Below are 19,384 nucleotides of genomic sequence, written 5' to 3'. Positions count from 1 at the left end.
ATTTATGTACGATTCACCAATTGCACCCATTTACTGGTCCGAGTACACAGTTATTGTCCTTTGAATATAGTACCTAGTGTGGACAGTGTGTTACTTGTCATTTTTTCAATACCCTTTCCAAATGTATTTCTTCATATTTTATGCCTCAAATAGCAAGTAGGGGGATGAAATTACATTGAATAAAAAAATTGGGTCATGAATTTTAAAGTTTAAAAAGGTTTGAAATTAGCAGTTCGGAAGCTGTCAAACGATTTCAAAACCCCCTTAACATAAAAATGTCCATATTTTGAGTTAAAGCCGATGTATTTTTCTATAATTTGTCCCAAAAGTGGTACAACACACTGTTAAAATTTTATTTAGCGCAGGTGGATTTTTTTTGATTTTTTCACTTATTGTCTAAAAGAAATGCACTACGAATTAACTGTGTACTCGGACATATTAGCAAATTTGTTATGAATCACAGTTTTTGACTAAACTCAGTAAAGACTTCGAAATTTGATATAACTATAACCGTTATTTTGAGGATAAAATCATAAAGATTTTTTTTAAATATGATACTGAAATTTATCCAAAGGAACTCACTCTAATCAAATATCAACAGTCCTTTAAATATATTGATTTATATATTTCAATTTTACTTGATCAACTCTATGCAAAGGTTCATCGCAAAAAGAGACGATTTCATGTTCCCTAGTAATTGTTAATTTTCTTTTTTTGGACGGTGATGTCACGTTCTGTCTGCGTTATTGTTAGCAACTTTTTTTTATTACTTTGCATCTATCTGATGAGTTGAGCTCTTTTCAGTTGATTTTAGTAGTTTGTACATATGTTATACTGTTTCACATTTGTCACATGTTATGCAGAGCTAACCCTGCCATATTCTGTATAAGCCTTTCCCAAGTCAGGAGCCAGTAATTCAGTAGTAGTCGTATGTTGCTGTATACTAGTATGATATTTGTTAATCGTTCAAGCTTTGTACATAAATCATACCGTTAGTTTTTTGTTTTAATTGTTTTACATTTACAATTTCAATGATTATGTAGTTTGTGCTTTGCCCATTGTTGAAGTCCCGTAGACCTAAAATTGTTAATTTCAATGCCATTATTTATCTAATGGCAGTCAGATCACATCTCCTTATTTTCATATTTGAACTGTGAGTGACAAGAATGTGTATCTGTTAGTGTTAGCAACATGTTCACATTAAGAGACTGACACTAGAATCATGGTACATGTGTCTGATGCAGTGAAACACAAACTTTAACTTGTAAATGTTTACAAAATATTTTCTTCTGTCACTACTGGGCCAAGTTCATTATAGATAGTGATAATCGTAAGCAGCAAGAATGTTCAGTACAGCAATATCCAGAAAGAGATAATTGTAAACAGCAAGAATGTTAATAAAGTAAAATCTACAAACACATCACAATCACCAAAACACAATTTTGTCATGAATCCATCTATGTCCTTTGTTTAATATGCACATATATCAAGGGTGAGCGACGCAGACTCTTTAACGCCTCTAGTTAAGTTTACAGTAAGAAATGATAGTTGATTCACTTGTAGTAGGTGTCCTTAAACAGTCAGATATATTAACGGTTAATGTTGTATTATATTTTTGAAAAGTATTTGATTTTTTAAAGCAGTAATTACCCTCTGACTGAAATAAAAAGATATTCCGTGGAACACACAAATCAAATGGTAGTGTTCCGTGTACATGTAGTACTAGTACTATATTATACTTAGATGAAGACATTGGTAACCCGGTTTGTTCTTTGTTTCTTTATATTCATCATGCATTAAGCTACAAAATTGATGATATACCCTGGGAATAATTAACCAGCAGTAAAGTTTTTTCTATGATCTCAGAGAAAATTCAAAACGGAAAGTCTCTAATCAATTGGCAATATCAAATGCTCATTAACATCAAAACGAAAGGATAACAACTGTCATATTCCTGACTTGGAACAGGTATTTTCTTATGTAGAAAACGGTGGATTAAACCTTGTTCTGCAGTTAGCTAAACCTCTCACTTATATGACAGTCACATGAAATATCATTATATTAACAACAATTTGTAAGTACAACAAGCAGACATGATAGGTACAAATTTCAAAAATAAGGCGAACAGCAATTAACATTGTGCTATCATCCTAACCACTATCAAAACACACAAATATATCAACAACAACTAAAAAAACATCCAAAAGACATGTAGACAGAGTACATTAGCAAAAACAAAAGAAAATAATACAAACATTTACCATAGCACAATAACAGAATGACGTGATGTTTACGTCCGATAAACTTTTTTGTGTATTGTTGATTTCAATCAGTCGTCGCCATAACCCTGTTGGAGAAGTTTTTTTTGTCAGAATCATATTGAAGCCAGTATACTGTGAACCTGCATGGGGTGACATTTCAATTGCGATACGTAAGCTCCATACATTACGAAGATGATATAATACTGCTGAGAAATGGGAAGTTAAAATCGGGAAAGCTGAAATCATTATGTTTGTTATTAATTCTATTAATGTTAAAACGTTCGCTTGTTAATAAATATTTCGTAACAACTTCACAAATAGGATATGATGGTCTTCGTGTACAGATTCTGCGAACTGACGTTGTTTATAATCTATATAACGTAATCAAGTCTAGTGTTAGCATTAAACGTGGTTGTTTAATTTGATATATGCTTTTTTGTGCTTCTTTGTTAATTTTGTTCTGATTTTGAGACTGTGAAACTATGATGACTGCTGTTCACGCATATATCGTTGTCAATATAGTAGAATTTGATGTCATACAAGTGAGAGGTTTAGCGCTATTATACCAGGTTCAATCCACAATTTTCTACATTTGAAAATGCCTGTACCAAGTCAGGAACATGACAGTTGATGTCCATTCGTTTGATTTTGCCATTTGATAAGGGACTTTCCGCTTTGAATTTTCCTCGGAGTTCAGTATTTTTGTGATTTTCCGATTTTGGATCAATACCAATGCAAGATCGATAACGGTACAGAACTTCTAGTTACTGTGGCATCCTTAACTGCTACTGCAACTGGATATATATAATATGAAAAAATTCCCTGAAATATTGGTTATTCTGTTTTGATCATTGTTGAAGGGTGTAAGACTTTACCCGAGTACTGAATTGTTTTCTTACAACCATCAATAATCATCAGGATGTATTGAACATTCTTCTAGTGCTTCTTTGTTAATCATTTGCTTGTTTTTGTTCTTATTGAGATTGTGACACAGTGGTGATTGCTGTACCTCTATTTTGACAATTTTAGATATTATGCATGTTTTTGTTCAAACATCGTTGTAAAGTTAATGGAATTTGATACGACTGTCATACAAATCAGAGGTTTAGCGCTATAAAACCAGGTTCAATCCACATTTGAAAATACCTGTACCAAGTCAGGAATATGAAAGTTGTTGTCCATTTGTTTGATGTGTTTTATCATTTGACATTGCCATTTGATTAGGGACTTGCCGTTTTGAATTATCCTCGGAGTTCAGTATTTTATTGATTTTACTTTTTATCTGTTCAAGAATTAGGATTTCATTTTCGGTGCATTTTTTGTTGGAGTCAGTGTGGGTATTTTCAAAGTAATCTTTTGTATGATCTCTCACAAGGATTGTTTTAACTATAATTCCCTTTGTTTTGTAGATAACATCGATTAACTCTTTCATTAATATTATACACTACATAACAAGCGGATTTGAGTGTACCTGATGCAATTGTTTACAGATGCACTAACCGGTATCATATCCATATATATATCCTACTAAGTGAACCCACCGTGGTAATCGTCCTTGATGCACAATCTAATTTGACCCAACTTTAAACTTAGTCTGATATATCATTTGAAAAATAAATTACAATTTTTTTCAAAGAAAATGAGCTCCTTAAATTTCTTATTCTTTGACACCATCTGCACACATCTATGAGTTCAAAGCAATTCAATTGAGAATGAAAATGAGATTATGTAACTTAAAAGTATCGATAAAGTATATGCTTTTAAGTAAACTATAAGTTAAGAATTGGAATGTTGAAAGAGGGCACGGTATAAAAGAGATAAATAAAGGGACGTGGTGTTATAAGCACCAGATGAAATTATTGCTAAACATAATTTATAAGAATGGATACAATTAAACATAGATATAGGAAGATGTGGTGTGAGTGCCAATGAGACAACTCTCCATCCAAATAACAATTTAAAAATTAAACCATTATAGGTTAAAGTACGGCCTTCAACACGGAGCCTTGGCTAACACCGAACAACAAGCTATAAAGGGCCCAAAAATTACTAGTGTAAAACCATTCAAACGGGAAAACCAACGGTCTTATCTATATAAACAAAACGAGAAACGAGAAACACGTATATATAACATAAACAAACGACAACTACTGTACATCAGATTCCTGACTTAGGACAGGTGCAAACATTTGCAGCGGGATTAAAAGTTTTAATGGATCCAAACCTTCTCCCTTTTTCTGAAACAATAGCATAACATCACAACATAGAAAAACATACGATATATATAATGATTTACTTTAAAGTCAACACAAATTTATGACATATAAATCACAGTATAACACATGGTAAGTACCATGCATTAAACACTGTCAGTAGTATCTCTAGATATATCTTGACATATCCTTCATTCTTTGCGTCCATAGAATTTACACTCACTGAAGTTCTAAAGGGCATACCATCTACGGCCAGTAATTTATGTCCGATAAAAAACGCTTTACTCCATGAAAGTGTCAATTTTTTGTCTTAGGTTTCGTTCACTGAAATAAAATATTAGATTCTCTGAAAACTAACACAAAATTAACTTAAAAACTAATATAACATTAAGATAATACAATGTAAAATAGGCCTAGCATAATTTTAAAAAGCCGTCATATTTTTTCTTATGAAATACGCTATGCCCTGATATATAAAAAAAAAGTGTTGCGACGAAAAGACCGTTCTTATTAAACAAAGTCAACGATGACAGTAATGTCAAAGTGATTAAATATTAAGTAAAAACAATAAATAGAAAAATCTGTTCATGGTGGAAATGACAGTTTGCAAATTTATCTGTTCATGAGCTGTTTGATAGTGTCCAGGTACCATCGTTGGTTTTTTCGATACTATCAGCCGTTTTATTGAATATCTGTCTTCTTTTTTAAAAAGTGATTGCTTGGGGAATTTATGTACCCAAAGCAACAAAAAAACTAAACTCCACGGCGTATTTGCCTTTGCTAAGGCAAGCTATACTAAATCACTACAGCTTGTACTGATTAGTTATCAATGTCTAAGTTAATTTTGTGCAAATGAAAATATATTATCTTTATAACAGTCACATGGATGGAGAGTTGTCTCATTTGTACTCATACCACATCTTCTAAAAAACGAACTGGATACATACACGGTATTTTTTCATCATCTGGAGCATCTGTTTCTTCATTTTCTGATCCGGGATCTTCTGAAATACTTTCTGTCTTCTTTTTAAGTTTATATAATGCTGCATAATACTTCAAAAAACTTTCCATTGACCTTCTTCCTTGCTGCAATTATATAAATCATAACATATAATCCAATATACTGCTGTTTGTTTTTGTTTTTTTTAAAACTTGCTTTACGTTTGTCAAAAACATTTTACTCGGATTTAATTCACCAAAATAGAATATGCCCGTCACGAGTACAATGTAAATTACTGAAAGATTTCTAATACAACGAAAGATGTGGAAATTTTTCATAATTAAATCACTTTTTTCTATTAAACGATTGAGCATGTATTATCTAAAGTTGAGAAACCAGAGAGAAATATCCTTTTATAAGTATCATGTTCTATTGGTTTATGTGATGTTTTTCTTATTCTGTTCATTAAAAATAGTCATTACTTATTTAACTGTAAGCTACATTTTTTTCCAAGTTAGAACATAGACGATAAATGTCATACCTCAACAACATAGGCTCTATCTTCTGGTTCCAAGACAAAATCTGATGTTCCAACATGACCAGTATTGATTCCAACCGTTCTGTCGAAGTCTCTTTCCTATAAAATATTCATCATTGGACCACTATGATTAGTTGTATCTCTTTTTGACACATGTTTTTTGTTCGTTTAATTTTTTTTTTTTATATCTTCTACCATTCTATTTGTCAAGTTTTATCGACTGGATCCTTTTTTGAAATCCTATGGACTGGTATTTCTGGTTTCTTTTCATTTGTTTACTTATATTCATTATACAAGGAATTAACTCCTCTAGGAATAACAACGAGAAAATGGTATTGTGAAAAAAAACCAACAGATTGATAACGTGTTGTAATATTAGTTTTTATTGACTATTTGCATTGGAGTTTATTATTTGTGTTATACATTTCTTATCCAGAAAGTCGTCACTCGATAAATAGTTTTAGAAATATTTCCCTGTTAAAAGTTTTCTGTATTTTTGTAAAAGTTTTCTAAAAGAAGAATCGTGATTGGTTCGGAGATCTAGAATGGTTGATTATTACAGTTGTTACAGCTGCTTCCTATTTCATTGTATTTAGAATAGTTTTCAAAATACAAGTCAGAAACTACAAATGTATAATAAAAATCGCCAAAATTGTTACTAAAAGGCAATAACTCATGTTAATGGTCAATTATTAGTTTTAATGATATTTATATTTTTGTAAAAATATTAATATGCTTCGGCCAAGTGAAATAAAAAAGACAAATTAAGGAACAGAAAAAAGGGTGTCCATCTAAAATATTAGGAACAAAATATATGCTCCATTTAGCTTTGTTGAGCTTTATGACATTTGACTCCAATTCAACCAAAGATTTCATAGTTTCTAACCAATCAACAGCTATAATAAGGCCATCACAAAATATAATTCTGTTTCCTGTCTCCTTACCTATTGTAAATTATCTATTCTACGTTAAGCACAGTTACGGTTATTATGGCATTCATACCTAAACCACCCCTTTCACGAAAAAATGAAACAATAGGTTGAAACATTTGTACAGATCTTAAAAGCTCAAGGTAGGAGTTTAAGTCTTTAAAACAAACATTTTGTAATATAACAAACTGCAAAGCGAATACAAAATAAAGATAAGTTTGTATTTTCACCAAATTTTCTAATTCGATCTTCAATGCTCGATTATAGAGGATATAAAGAATTTTCATTTTGTCATTTGATAGTACGCATTGTCATAACATTAACGGTATCATTTTTAATGGAACCAGATGCGCATTTCGACAATACATGTCTCTTCAGTGATGCTCGTGGCCACAATATTTGAAATCCAAAGTTTATATCAAAGATGAAGAGCAATTATCCAAAAGATCCAAAAAGTGTATCCAAAATCGTGAAAGGAAACAGAGTTTTGCATGAGGGAGACACATTCCTAAGTTTATAAAACTTTCTTACGTTTTGTAACAGCAAATTTCAATTACACAAAAATCCGTATTTTCATGCCAGTACCAAAGTACTGGCTAATGGGCTGGTGATAACCTCGGGGACTAACAGTCCACCAGCAGAGGCATCGACTCAGTGGTAGTAATAACATTAACGGTACCAATTTTTCTGCACCAGATGCGCATGTCGACAATAAATGTCTCTTCAGTGATGCTCGTGGCCAAAACATTTGAAATCCAAAGTTTATATAAAAGATGAAGAGCTATAATCCAAAAGTTCCAAAAAGTGTATCCAAAATCGTGAAAGGAATCAGAGCTTTGCATGAGGGAGATACATTGCTTGATTTATAATAATTTCGTACATTTTTGTAACAGCAAATTTTAATTACACAAAAAATCCGTATTTTCATGCCAGTACCAAAGTAATATCGTTCCTGCATATGAATGATGAATGATGCATGTTGGTATCGAAATACATTTATAACTCACCTCGACAAATACCCTTTTCACGTTTGTAAGTAGTGCATTTTGTAGAGTGTCAAAAAATGAAAATAGTCCAGTAATATCCTTCCGCTGATATCCAAGAAATCTTTGTTGCAGACATATACCGGTGCTTTGAATGAAGTTCACTAACTCATGGTACTGAATCTGTTAAATAAAGTGAACCATGTTTAGACATCATATAACTTGGTAACATACAACCTTAAAAAGTTATGTTTTGATGAATGAGATTTGTAACAATTAAGATTCGTAAAAAATAAATATCTTAGTTAGACAACCTAAAAAAGTGAAAAAAGTAAAAAGCGATGTCACATATGATCACATAAAAAAAGTTTTTAAAAAATGTGATTAATTCATGTCTTTGAATACTCGCAGTAGAAATTAGAAATAATTATGCAGCCGATTTCCAATAAAAGTGTAGGCTTATGACTGTTGATTATCGTTGCACCAGAGACTACTTACCTCCCCATTTCCATCTTTGTCCAATGCCTCAAAAGCTGTTGCTGCATTGCAGTTTTCACCAAACAACAAGTTGGCATGTTCTGTTGTGAATTCAGCCTTAAATTGAAAGAAAAAAGGAGTTGTGTTTAAGTACTAGTACTAACATACCTTTGATTATATTTTTAAAAACTTTCTTGAATGCAAAATACAAATGTTTTATAAAAATGTGTTATAATCTTGTATCAGATGAATTTTATTACTGTTTACTGACTCAGTCATCGACTATACATTTACACAAAATTGGACAGTTGAAGAGTAAGAATCCTCAAACAATGAATAAGTGTATAAACACTAAAAAGTAAAATAACAAAAATACCGAACTCCGAGGAAAATTCTAAAGGAAGAGTCCCTAAGCAAATGGCAAAATCAAAAGCTCAAACACATCAAACGAATGGATGAAAAGCTTCAAGTAAAGTTAAAAATGCGTTTATTTACTTTTAAACAAAAATATTCCATTAAAAACTATTAAAACCCATCAGTTCAAATTCTTTTAAAAAAAATTGTCTTATTTTAAGTCAAACGCAATCCACGGTTTTTCCCCTGAATGGCTTACTTGCATCAAATTTATTCTACATTGGCATACCAACTCAACTTGAATTAAACAATGATATATAAATTATATTTGTATTAGATACACAATCATTGGATCAAGAAATGTAAAAAGTTCGAAAAGTAAAGTTTATCAAGGGGTAATAAAACACCACGACCAAATGTTCAAAACACCTCATATATCATTCGAAGGCTGGATAATGCAAATCTCCTTCTAAAACAAGCAACAACAGACATGCCTCAAAGTTTTATCACAAGTTGTATGCTGAACATTAATTTGCATGGTATTTTAATGCAAGTATGCGCATGATTATTTATGTTTGTTCATTTCTAACCATTATTCTTAATTTAAAAATTTTAAACATTAGTAAACTACTGTTTCTCTGTTAACTCCCTTCGTATTTTAAACATTAGTAAACTACTGTTTCTCTGTTAACTCCCTTCGTATTTTAATATTTTTTTACTAATTGATTGGAGGTGTGTTTACAAAAATGTATGAAACAAATTAAAACATGAATACTGGAAAGAAATGTACATGGACGACTTTAAAGATATACGATTTTAAAAACTATTAAAATGATGATAAGGAGAAATAAATAATAATATGAATAAATATATTTACAAACTATACTTAACACATGCAAATTTCAAATTTTTATGTTCATCTCGCTTTTTTAACATTTCTATTCATATTTATACTCATGTAGCTCACTATGTATGACACATTTATTGTCAATAATGAAGTATTAAGTTACAGTAAAACTTTAAGTATGACTTTTGAATTTTGATTGTCTTATCTTTGGTAATTAAATTATTTGAATAATATTAAGATTTATTATAATCTCTTTTTTTCATTTTTTTTTCATATAAAACAGCACTCAGTTTTCTACCATACATCAAGTTACCTTGGGTAGAATAAACAATGGTTCCTCTTATGAACCTATCTTTAATACATATCTGAATACTTAACAAGAACGAACTACTAGTATCCAAACAATCAAATGCCTGCATATGAACTTAAAAACATACAAAAATTGACTAAACGAATAAATATCCAATTTCATGCATAAATTTAACAAGATAAACATAAAATTGAGGTGTACTTTATTATTTGTAAGAATTACAACGGTTTAAATATTGTGTCATTGAAAGAAAGTATGTAATTCAAGTTGACGCTTTTTTTAACGAAATTATAAAAGCACATAGACATAATGTATGCTTATAGGAGTAAGGTTTGTCAATGAAAGCAATTAATTTTATCATTGTTACATTATAATGGCATTTCATCGAAACAGTGGTGTGACATCTGAGGCGACATTTAAATTTGTTGAAAGCGATATAGAATTTCGAAAATTTATCAGTCTCAAGTGTCACCATAAACATAAAAATGCGTGTTAATGCAGTTTTTCTCATTTTTGTTAGCTGAATTTTATGATCTGGCTATGATCTTTTTTAAAATGGTTTCGGATTCACAAAATGTGGCCTCGAACATCGCTAGATGAATTCGCGTCTAGTGCGATAGATATGTGTCATTTAAATATTATTGTCACTTGGTCGTTAGCATTCCTTGCTGACTGTTAGTTTGTCATGATAGTAAGTACAACTCAGCAGTTTAATAGAGTCGTTCTTGCATGAACATGCAGATTTTATTGCTTATCATTTAAGTGACAGAATTTAGATTCTCAATTTGCTTATTGTACATCAGTCAGTAATTAGCAGGACTCTCTCTACCTTATAGTCAATTTTCGTTTGTTTTGGTTCTCTAACTTTCATTTCAATGCTAGGGTTCGGATTCCATTAAGCGTGATTGAATAATAATATACTTTGAAATGTGCATCTGATGCATAAAACTTTGTAGCTTTTAATCTTTCATACCATAAACCAATACATTTCATCTCTATCCATATGCTCTATTTAATGAACAACACGCCGTTTTAACGCCTTTTTATGTTATTACGTCTTTATACATAATCAGAAGATCAAAAGTTTTAACTTGAGCATTATATTACAATTTATTATTATATAAATATTTATAAATTTACAAGTCCATGATTAAATCATGTGTTAATGTATTTTTCATGAGTAAATACATGAACGTCGTTATGCAATCCTAAATTCAGCAGAAAACAATAATACTGTCTACGCACCCGAACTGAACAAACGTAAAGTAATGTTGTCTTAATCTGAACCCTTCTTACTGGAAGATGAATTCAGTAATTGTAATGACACATAAAAAGGTTAACAGAAATAACCAAAATTTGTGGACAGGACAACTGACCCGATCATTTACCACCAAACAGCCTACTCCGGAAAGTAGTGGAACAATCAACGATAAAACAACATTAAGCAATAGTTTTTTCCTATTATTTATTGCATTTTAATGTCAATTTTAATGTATTCAGAAATGTCGTTCATACATATATAAGTTTCCAAAATACCATACTTTGGATCTGGGGAATATGAATATATAGATCTCTTTCTTACAACAAAAGACTCTTCAATTTAAAACATAATATTTATACAGTTACTGCATGCATTTACCAATAACTGCGGAAGCGTATTTACGCCGTTCAAACCTCTTATTTAATATTTCTTCCTATGTTTGGATTATAACCCAGACATTTGTGAAATAACTTAAAGATTCGCATAATAAAGCAAACAACTTAAACCTTTGAGAGTTATACAAAAATTTGTGTTATTTGAAACGAATAGAAATATTAAAAAAATAATTTATTTGACATAAATACAATTCCGCAAGTTTTCAGCAGAAATAAACAGAAATAACATTGGGATATATTGTTAAACATGCATTTCTATTCCACTCAATATGAACATTGACACGGTGATTCGTTTGACATAGTTATGTGCTGCTCACACTAATTATCTTGAAATATTTCTTTACTGGATGCACTATATGTATGAGCTATACCGAGTAAAGCTGGGTTTTTAGGCATTTTAGGCTTAATATGTTATTATTTTTAAAATCAAGAGGGATACAAATAAAAAAATATCTTCTCGTTGTGTAAAAGTCCCTCATATCTGTTACTTCAAATGGCTTTATAATGTTTCTTGCCATCAGTATGATTATTCGTTGATCTTTTTTGCTTCTTATACCAGGTACAGCTGGGTTTTTAGGCATTTTCGGCTAAATATGTTATTGTGTTTTCAAAATCAAAAGGGACACAAATAAAAACATCTTCTCGTTATGTAAAAGTCCTTCATATCTGTTAGACTTTAAATGGCTTTACAATGTTTCTTGCCATCAGTTTGATTATTCGTTGATCATTTGTGCTTCTTATTCATATTAAGTGGAAAAGATTTCATCGACACAAACGAAGGAGCTTGCACCCATTTTAATAATAACAAAACAAATTATTAGACAATAATGCAATGAAAATTAATTCATGCACAGACTGGTATATCTCTAATCGAGGAATTACTATTACTTCATTTCTCAGTATCCCAAATTTATTATTTCAGGATATTAAGCAATGAAGTTGAAAATATAACGATATTTTCATTTGGAGGAGAAAAGTTATCTCCACTTAGATTCTACCTACCTCTGTGATGCCACCTGGTTTCACCTTCGTAGATAAATAACATAATATGACCAAACATGCGAAAAAAAGTTAACTGTGCCTTTAAAAAATAGCTTGGTGGTAAAAAGTTCCTCTTTGGGCTTTTTGTTTTTGCAAGTTTATAAATTATCGGTTAATTTTTTAGTATAAATGTATTTGTACATTTCAAAGTGAAGACTATTAATATGTATTTGCACATAGCCGACAAAAGCAATAATATTGATAAAAAGAATAACAAATGAGAAAGATATTCCAAAAATGTAATGGATAAGTTAATAAAGGACAACGATTTTTTTTCTATGATGGTTTTCTTTTTTTTTATGACATAGAACTAATAGTGTGGGATAGTATATAATAAATGTACAAATTGTAAATTAAAAAAAACCAGATGACACATGTTGTTAAATATTAAAGCGAAGCTCATAAATTATAATATTCTTGATTCATGCTGTAACTCTGAACATTATATGAAATAATGAGAATAAGAATTAAATGATCAATTCCACAAAAATGTGTACAACTATTAAACAAAACAAAAAATATAATAAGAAAACGTGCATGGAAGAACACATGAACTGGGTGTATATATCTATACCTGAAGATCTATCTGTTTGTATTGATCTAACATTTAGCATGACTTTTTAACTTTATATGACGTATCGGAATGACGAGAACCTTAGTTTTGTTCGGACTGGCCAATATAGTATCTTTATACACAAACATGTCTGTTTGAATTGCTTTAAATTAGCAATTGTTTTCAATGAACTTCATTTACCTCAAACCCCACAACCAATCCGATGAAAGTTAATATATTTACTACGAGAAGCCGGTTTTTCTATATATTTTCACCAAATTCAACTGTCGGAACAGCCTGCTGCTTTCTAAATCTATCAGGAATCATTTGTTGTGATAAGCTACACGAGTGATACAACACCCTATGAGCGTGGTGTTGTTCTTTCGGTGATTTTAAAAGCTATACCTTAACAACTTAGGAAAATATTGGAAAACATTTGTTTAGTATAACAGTCTGAAATGTATCGCCTACTCGACTGATTGTGATTGAATTTGATGTTGAAATTCTTTACTACATGGGTCATTTATAATAAGACAAATGTTATATAAACCGTGTAAGATGGACATGACTAATAAACAATCTTCCATCCAACAAATTAAAGATAACATGCACCTTATTGCATCTGAGAAAACAGTCGCACAACGGTTAGATGATTCTTTAAGACGGACAAAACTCCTTACGATAATTCCATACATTAATAATAATAAATATACATTATGATTATAGCTTTATATATTATCAGAGAAACTAACAATTAAGCATTGACCAAACAATTATAAAAATGAAATCAATGTCCGAAGGACATTGCCAGTCAGACATGCACACATACACGCATTATTTTCACTAGATACAGTTGACCTTTAACGTCTGACATTTCAGAAAAAGATGTAACCACGAAACTTTAAAAATTGGAATACATCATTAACATGAATCAAAAGGCAATGTCAAATGGTTGTGCAACGGGTGGTAAATGGGATTCTAATAATATATTGTTTTAACATATATTTTCTCAGTTCAACAAAAAAAGTGGTAACAAGTATATATATATTAGCTAAGCTTAAAAGACATAGTCTAAAAAATAAGGCTTCTTGATTGCAAAATTCCGCCAAAAATCGGTAAAAACATGTTGTATATATAAATAAGCAATTAAAGCTGACGTCCGATTACTTTGAACCATATTACCTTATCAATCTGAAGTTAATGATTTAAGAGCAAAATAATTATGTCTAGTTCATTATTTTAAATGAATAAAACATCGGCTAAAAAGAATATACGAATCCTATGGTCGCATATGACCAAAGTATGTTCATTTTCATAGTACAACTGGAACCTTTGGTATCCAATAATTCTTTCCTGATTTCACTTAAGCAATAATTACCGATGCTACAACCTTCCCTCACAGACCGAATGAAGTATAAGTGGAAACCAGATGTCACCCTAGGGACTTTGATAATAAAACTCTCGAAATAACAAATGTAAAACAATACTTATATCTAATAATTGTTGCAGTGTATTTCTGTAGATTGCAACTTACTTCCAGAAACAGCAAAATCACCTTTTCCTGAACATTGTGGAAAAAAGTATGAATAGTTTTTCGTTCTGTATGAATGCTTAACAGTCAAGAATTCTAGAATTATGATTTCAGTCATATTTATAAAAGGTAATAACAACACAATAGCTTGACTACAATGAACTGCCAAGTTAACTGAATGCATCGCACGTATCGCACGTATACTGTTTCTTTATACTGTTTTCTTTTTCTTTTTTTTGGGGAGGGGGGGTGGATGAGGATGGGGGTGGGAGGGGTGACATTATGTCAATCAATCAATACGTTGTTTCACTACTAGTATGTATTAATTTACTTACATCTTTGAAAGCATTATCTAGTTCTGTTCTGTCAATTTTGTCGTCTTTGTCCAAATTGTGTTTCTGTAAAACCTGGAATAAAAAACCCATAGATAACCGTTAAAGAGAATCCGAATAATAGAACAACCTTATATAAGAAGTTTTCATGGACCTTTCATACTTTATCAACAAAGAAAAAAGAACAATTTGATCTATTTTAAAAATGCATGTATGTAAAGGTATACCACAGGTACATTGTTAAAAGAAAAAAAAAGAGAGAGAGAGAGGAACATACAAATAGACGAACAAAATTTATTTAAATTACAATTTCAAAGAAAATAAAGCAGGTGTTTACACTCAAACCTTATCACTTTGATAAGACAAATAAGAATAAGTCAGATATCAAAATGCCTTTTATATACAAACCTTATAAAACTCAAATCTTATATAACTAGTGTACCTTTAAGAAAGCGTCCACAGCCATTGTAACTCTGCGATGCTCACGCTTGGCCTTTTCTTGTACATTTTTCTTTTCTAATTTCTTTCTAAAAACCAAATAATTACATTAGATGTATGTTTCATTATAATATGTTATTCTGATTGGCTAATTGCACATCACATGTTATTCCGTAAGCAATTGCATGAGACAATAACATTTCATTCATGATGACACGAGGTCCCACAATTAAGTGCACAGGTGAATGAAAAAATTAAACTTCATGAAAATCGTGTTTTTATAATCCTAGCTAAAAAATGTAATTATAAGTATTGAATGCTTCTTTTTGTACCTTTATAGGGTTGTAAAAGCGTTGACCGTGCGTACATTTTTAGAATGAAGCGCTTCCGCGCTTCATACAAAATGTACTTCGGTCAACGCTTTTACACCCCAATAAATTTATAAAAGAAGCATTCAATACTTATAATTACATTTTTGTCGCTTTGACATATTCGCGATTTCCATTCTGTGTTTTATTTAAAGTTAATATGCACCAAAATTTAAATAAGCCCGAATAACATTAAATGTTTTATTCATTTAAGTGTGATCTAGATATTAAACGAAATTCGCTTTTATGTTCTGTTTATTTTTTTTCAATTAGAAATTTTTATTTAACTATCAAGCATTCTTAACTAATACACTCCCATCATGTTATAGTTTGTTTAACAATAATAATAAGGCGTACATTATCATCAGCTTGGTGTCTTTAATAAATTTATTTTTAAAACACCCACTAAACCGATGCGACTGATAGTTTTGTTTCTACCTCGAGTGTACCACCAGTACAGAGGTCACCTGCGTTTACACGAATTACCATCAAGTCGTTAGGGAATGAAATGAAAATTGTCGTCTTCAATAATTTACTAGAAGTTTCAACGTGGGGTGAAATTGACGCTTTCGTATCTGACCGTTATTGCCCAAAGCACGAATTCAAAAAACGTGTTTCTTGATTTTAAATTAACATCAACAAATCCAGTACTTTAGATAAGATATTTTTATTTACGATTACATAAGAAATTCAATTTCACTTTAATTCCGTGAGGTTATTTACAATCAAATAGTTTTCAGACAAAGTATGGGTTTCAAATCTCTTTAATGTAAACAACATTACAATTTTGATATTATGGTTATAAATAACCCTAAGGTTATAACAACAAATCGAATAAATATGAATATGCTAGTTATTGCTTTGCCAATGACTGATATAATTATGATCAGTAACTGATTATATTGTTAAACTTGCTAAAATTGTTTCGATATACTTTAACTCTGGCGTGGAAATTCTTTTGTGTAATTTTCAGAACTTTTGTTTGAATGATCACACAGTGTATGATTCCAGATTCTAACTTGCTCCTGATATACATTTAAAATCAAAAGTGGCAAGCTCCGAAATATTTTCCTACAAACAATCTTGAGAATGTGTTGCATAAAATACAATAAATTTTTATTATAAAATCGACTTACTTGGCAAGTTTTGTGTTTGGGAACTTATCTAAATGAACCCCTATTCTTCTCTCTAAAATGTAGCGGAACACATCAGATTCAGAATCAGCATACTGAAATAAACAAAAACAAAAACATTAAAATGAAAATAAAAGTTGTCCAAAAGACCATAGGAGCTAGTCTGCACGATATTATGATTATGAATAGAATGTTAGTACTATTACGTACAAAATGTATCCAAAGGGTTGCTCATAGGAACATCTTTGTATCTAAGATGAGTTTTGTCAATTTAAGGATATACGAAAGGGTTTCATCTCAAAGGCTATTTTCAACGTTTTCTTAATCACTTATTGTAATTCTTGTTCTTGTCAACACGTACAATTTTAGAATGATTCAATCAAATGATGCTATATATGTTATTTTCTTATATTCTTTGGTAAAAAACGCCCAGTAATTGGAGTAAACATTCGAAGAAAAGGCAAGGATTACAAATGACAATGTCATAGCGATCCTTCACACCAAATATTTTATAGATTTTTCATATGACAAAGAGCACAATGCTCCAAAAGAATCATACAAGACTTCAAAGTAAAACATTTGGGAAGAACTGGAGAGGAAATGTAATAATTTAAGATACCAAATAGAGATTTTAAAATTTACTAGTCAGTATGAGTATACATCCCGTTATTCTGTTATTGTTTCTATGATAATTTTTGTTTTGTAATATACCAGTTTTGTTAATATGCTTTGTATATATGACCCTTTGTGTTTCTTTCATACATATGACGTGGTTCTGCACTTATACATCCTGTCATTGCGTTATAGCGCCAATATTTGTTTACAAAATAAATAATAATTTTATGCAACTTTCATACAAATAAGAGGTTTAGCTAGCAATAAAACCAGGTAAACCCACCATTTTATATTTGAGAAAATGCCTGCACCAAGACAGGAATGTGACAGTTTTCTATTCGTTTAATGTGTTTGAATCTTTCAAAGGAGTTCAATTTTTTTGTGATTTTACTTTTTACACCCAAATAAAAATATTAAAAGAAATATGAAAATACAGGTAACATGTTACATTTTTATAATTGTAAACACGCATTATTTGACATGCATGCTAACTACTTTTTAGTAGCACAAGGATTTTAATATTTCTACATATCTTTGTACAGAATTAACTGTGTCAATATTACCGGTTACATAATATTTTGAATAAAAAACTTAAGACTTGAATTGTTTAGGGAGGTATGACTCCGTGTCGAAAGAATTCTATCTGGATCAATACTGTTTACATATCAATTACACATGTTAATGCACACATAAATCAAATTTAAACATTTTCAATATTATGAATATGTCAGTTTTTAAAATAGCATGCAGGATTGCAAAAAATTTAGACATGACATTAATTATACATACTCAACTTTTTAAAGTTAATTTATTGATAAAATTTAGGCGAAAAAAAAACGTATTCAAAAATATACATATAAAGTAATATAATATTCTTTTTTAACTTTTCAAAATTGATTTTCTGTGGTAAATACTATGTTGTCATTACATGTATAATTAATTGAACTCTGATAAGGAGAATAGCCATCTTCGCTAGCAAAGGGTTAAGTTCACTAAGAGGAGGTAAATAAATCGTAACCCTTGACTAGCAAAGTTGCTGAGAGAAGGAGAATGGACCGTAACCCTTGGCTAGCGAAGATGGGGAGAGAAGGGGAATAGATTTTATACCTTGGCTAGCGATGATGTAGATAGAAGGGGAATAGATTGTAAACCTTGGCTAGCGAAGATGTGGAGAGAAGGGGAATGGATCGTAACCCTTGGCTAGCGAAGATGTGTAGAGAAGGGGAATGGATCGTAACCCTTGGTTAGCGAGGATGTGTAGTGAAGGGGAATTGATCGTAACTCTTGGTTAGCGAGGATGTGGAGAGAAGGGGAATGGATCGTAACCCTTGGCTAGCTAAGATGTGGAGAGAAGGGGATTATATTGTAAACCGTGGCTAGCAAAGATGTGTATAGAAGGGGAATGGATCGTAACTCTTGGTAAGCGAGGATGTGGAGAGAAGGGGAATGGATCGTAACCCTTGGCTAGCGAAGATGTGTAGAGAAGGGGAATGGATCGTAACCCTTGGTTAGCGAGGATGTGGATAGAAGGGGAATGGATCGTAACTCTTGGTTAGCGAGGATGTGGAGAGAAGGGGAATGGATCTTAACTCTTGGTTAGCGAGGATGTGGAGAGAAGGGGAATGGATCGTAACTTTGGTTAGCGTGGATGTGGAGAGAAGGGGAGTGGATCGTAACCCTTGGATAGCGAAGATGTGGAGAGAAGGGGAATATATTGTAAACCTTGGCTAGCAAAGATGTGGAGAGATGGGGAATAGCTTGTAACCCTTGGCTAGCGAAGATGTGGAGAGAAGGGTAATGGATCGTCACTCTTGGTAAGCGAGGATGTGGAGAGAAGGGAAATGGGTCATAACCCTTGGCTAGCG

General features: G+C 31.3%; 1 protein-coding gene across 4 annotated transcripts in view; it reads right to left on the bottom strand.

Moving 5' to 3' along the window:
* Positions 1-4,540: 4,540 nt before the first annotated feature.
* Positions 4,541-19,384, bottom strand: part of LOC134684448 (uncharacterized) — a 34,319-nt gene continuing 19,475 nt past the window's right edge. For 3 of the 4 annotated variants that reach the window (XM_063543758.1, XM_063543751.1, XM_063543735.1), the window contains 9 exons: positions 16,908-16,999; positions 15,408-15,492; positions 14,969-15,040; positions 12,511-12,534; positions 8,363-8,458; positions 7,889-8,047; positions 5,956-6,051; positions 5,422-5,560; positions 4,541-4,798 (listed from right to left, as the gene is read on the bottom strand). In XM_063543758.1, the coding sequence (XP_063399828.1) occupies positions 4,785-4,798; positions 5,422-5,560; positions 5,956-6,051; positions 7,889-8,047; positions 8,363-8,458; positions 12,511-12,534; positions 14,969-15,040; positions 15,408-15,492; positions 16,908-16,999 (777 nt within the window). In that variant the 3' untranslated portion in view covers positions 4,541-4,784. The remainder of the gene's footprint in view (positions 4,799-5,421; positions 5,561-5,955; positions 6,052-7,888; positions 8,048-8,362; positions 8,459-12,510; positions 12,535-14,968; positions 15,041-15,407; positions 15,493-16,907; positions 17,000-19,384) is intronic. The other variant, XM_063543743.1, reaches the window with a different exon arrangement.

The sequence above is a fragment of the Mytilus trossulus genome, chromosome 1 (genome assembly GCF_036588685.1).
Source record: "Mytilus trossulus isolate FHL-02 chromosome 1, PNRI_Mtr1.1.1.hap1, whole genome shotgun sequence".
In the NCBI taxonomy this organism is placed as follows: domain Eukaryota; kingdom Metazoa; phylum Mollusca; class Bivalvia; order Mytilida; family Mytilidae; genus Mytilus; species Mytilus trossulus.
Note: the sequence above shows the minus strand (reverse complement) of the source record. Positions and strands in the feature narration are given on the sequence as shown.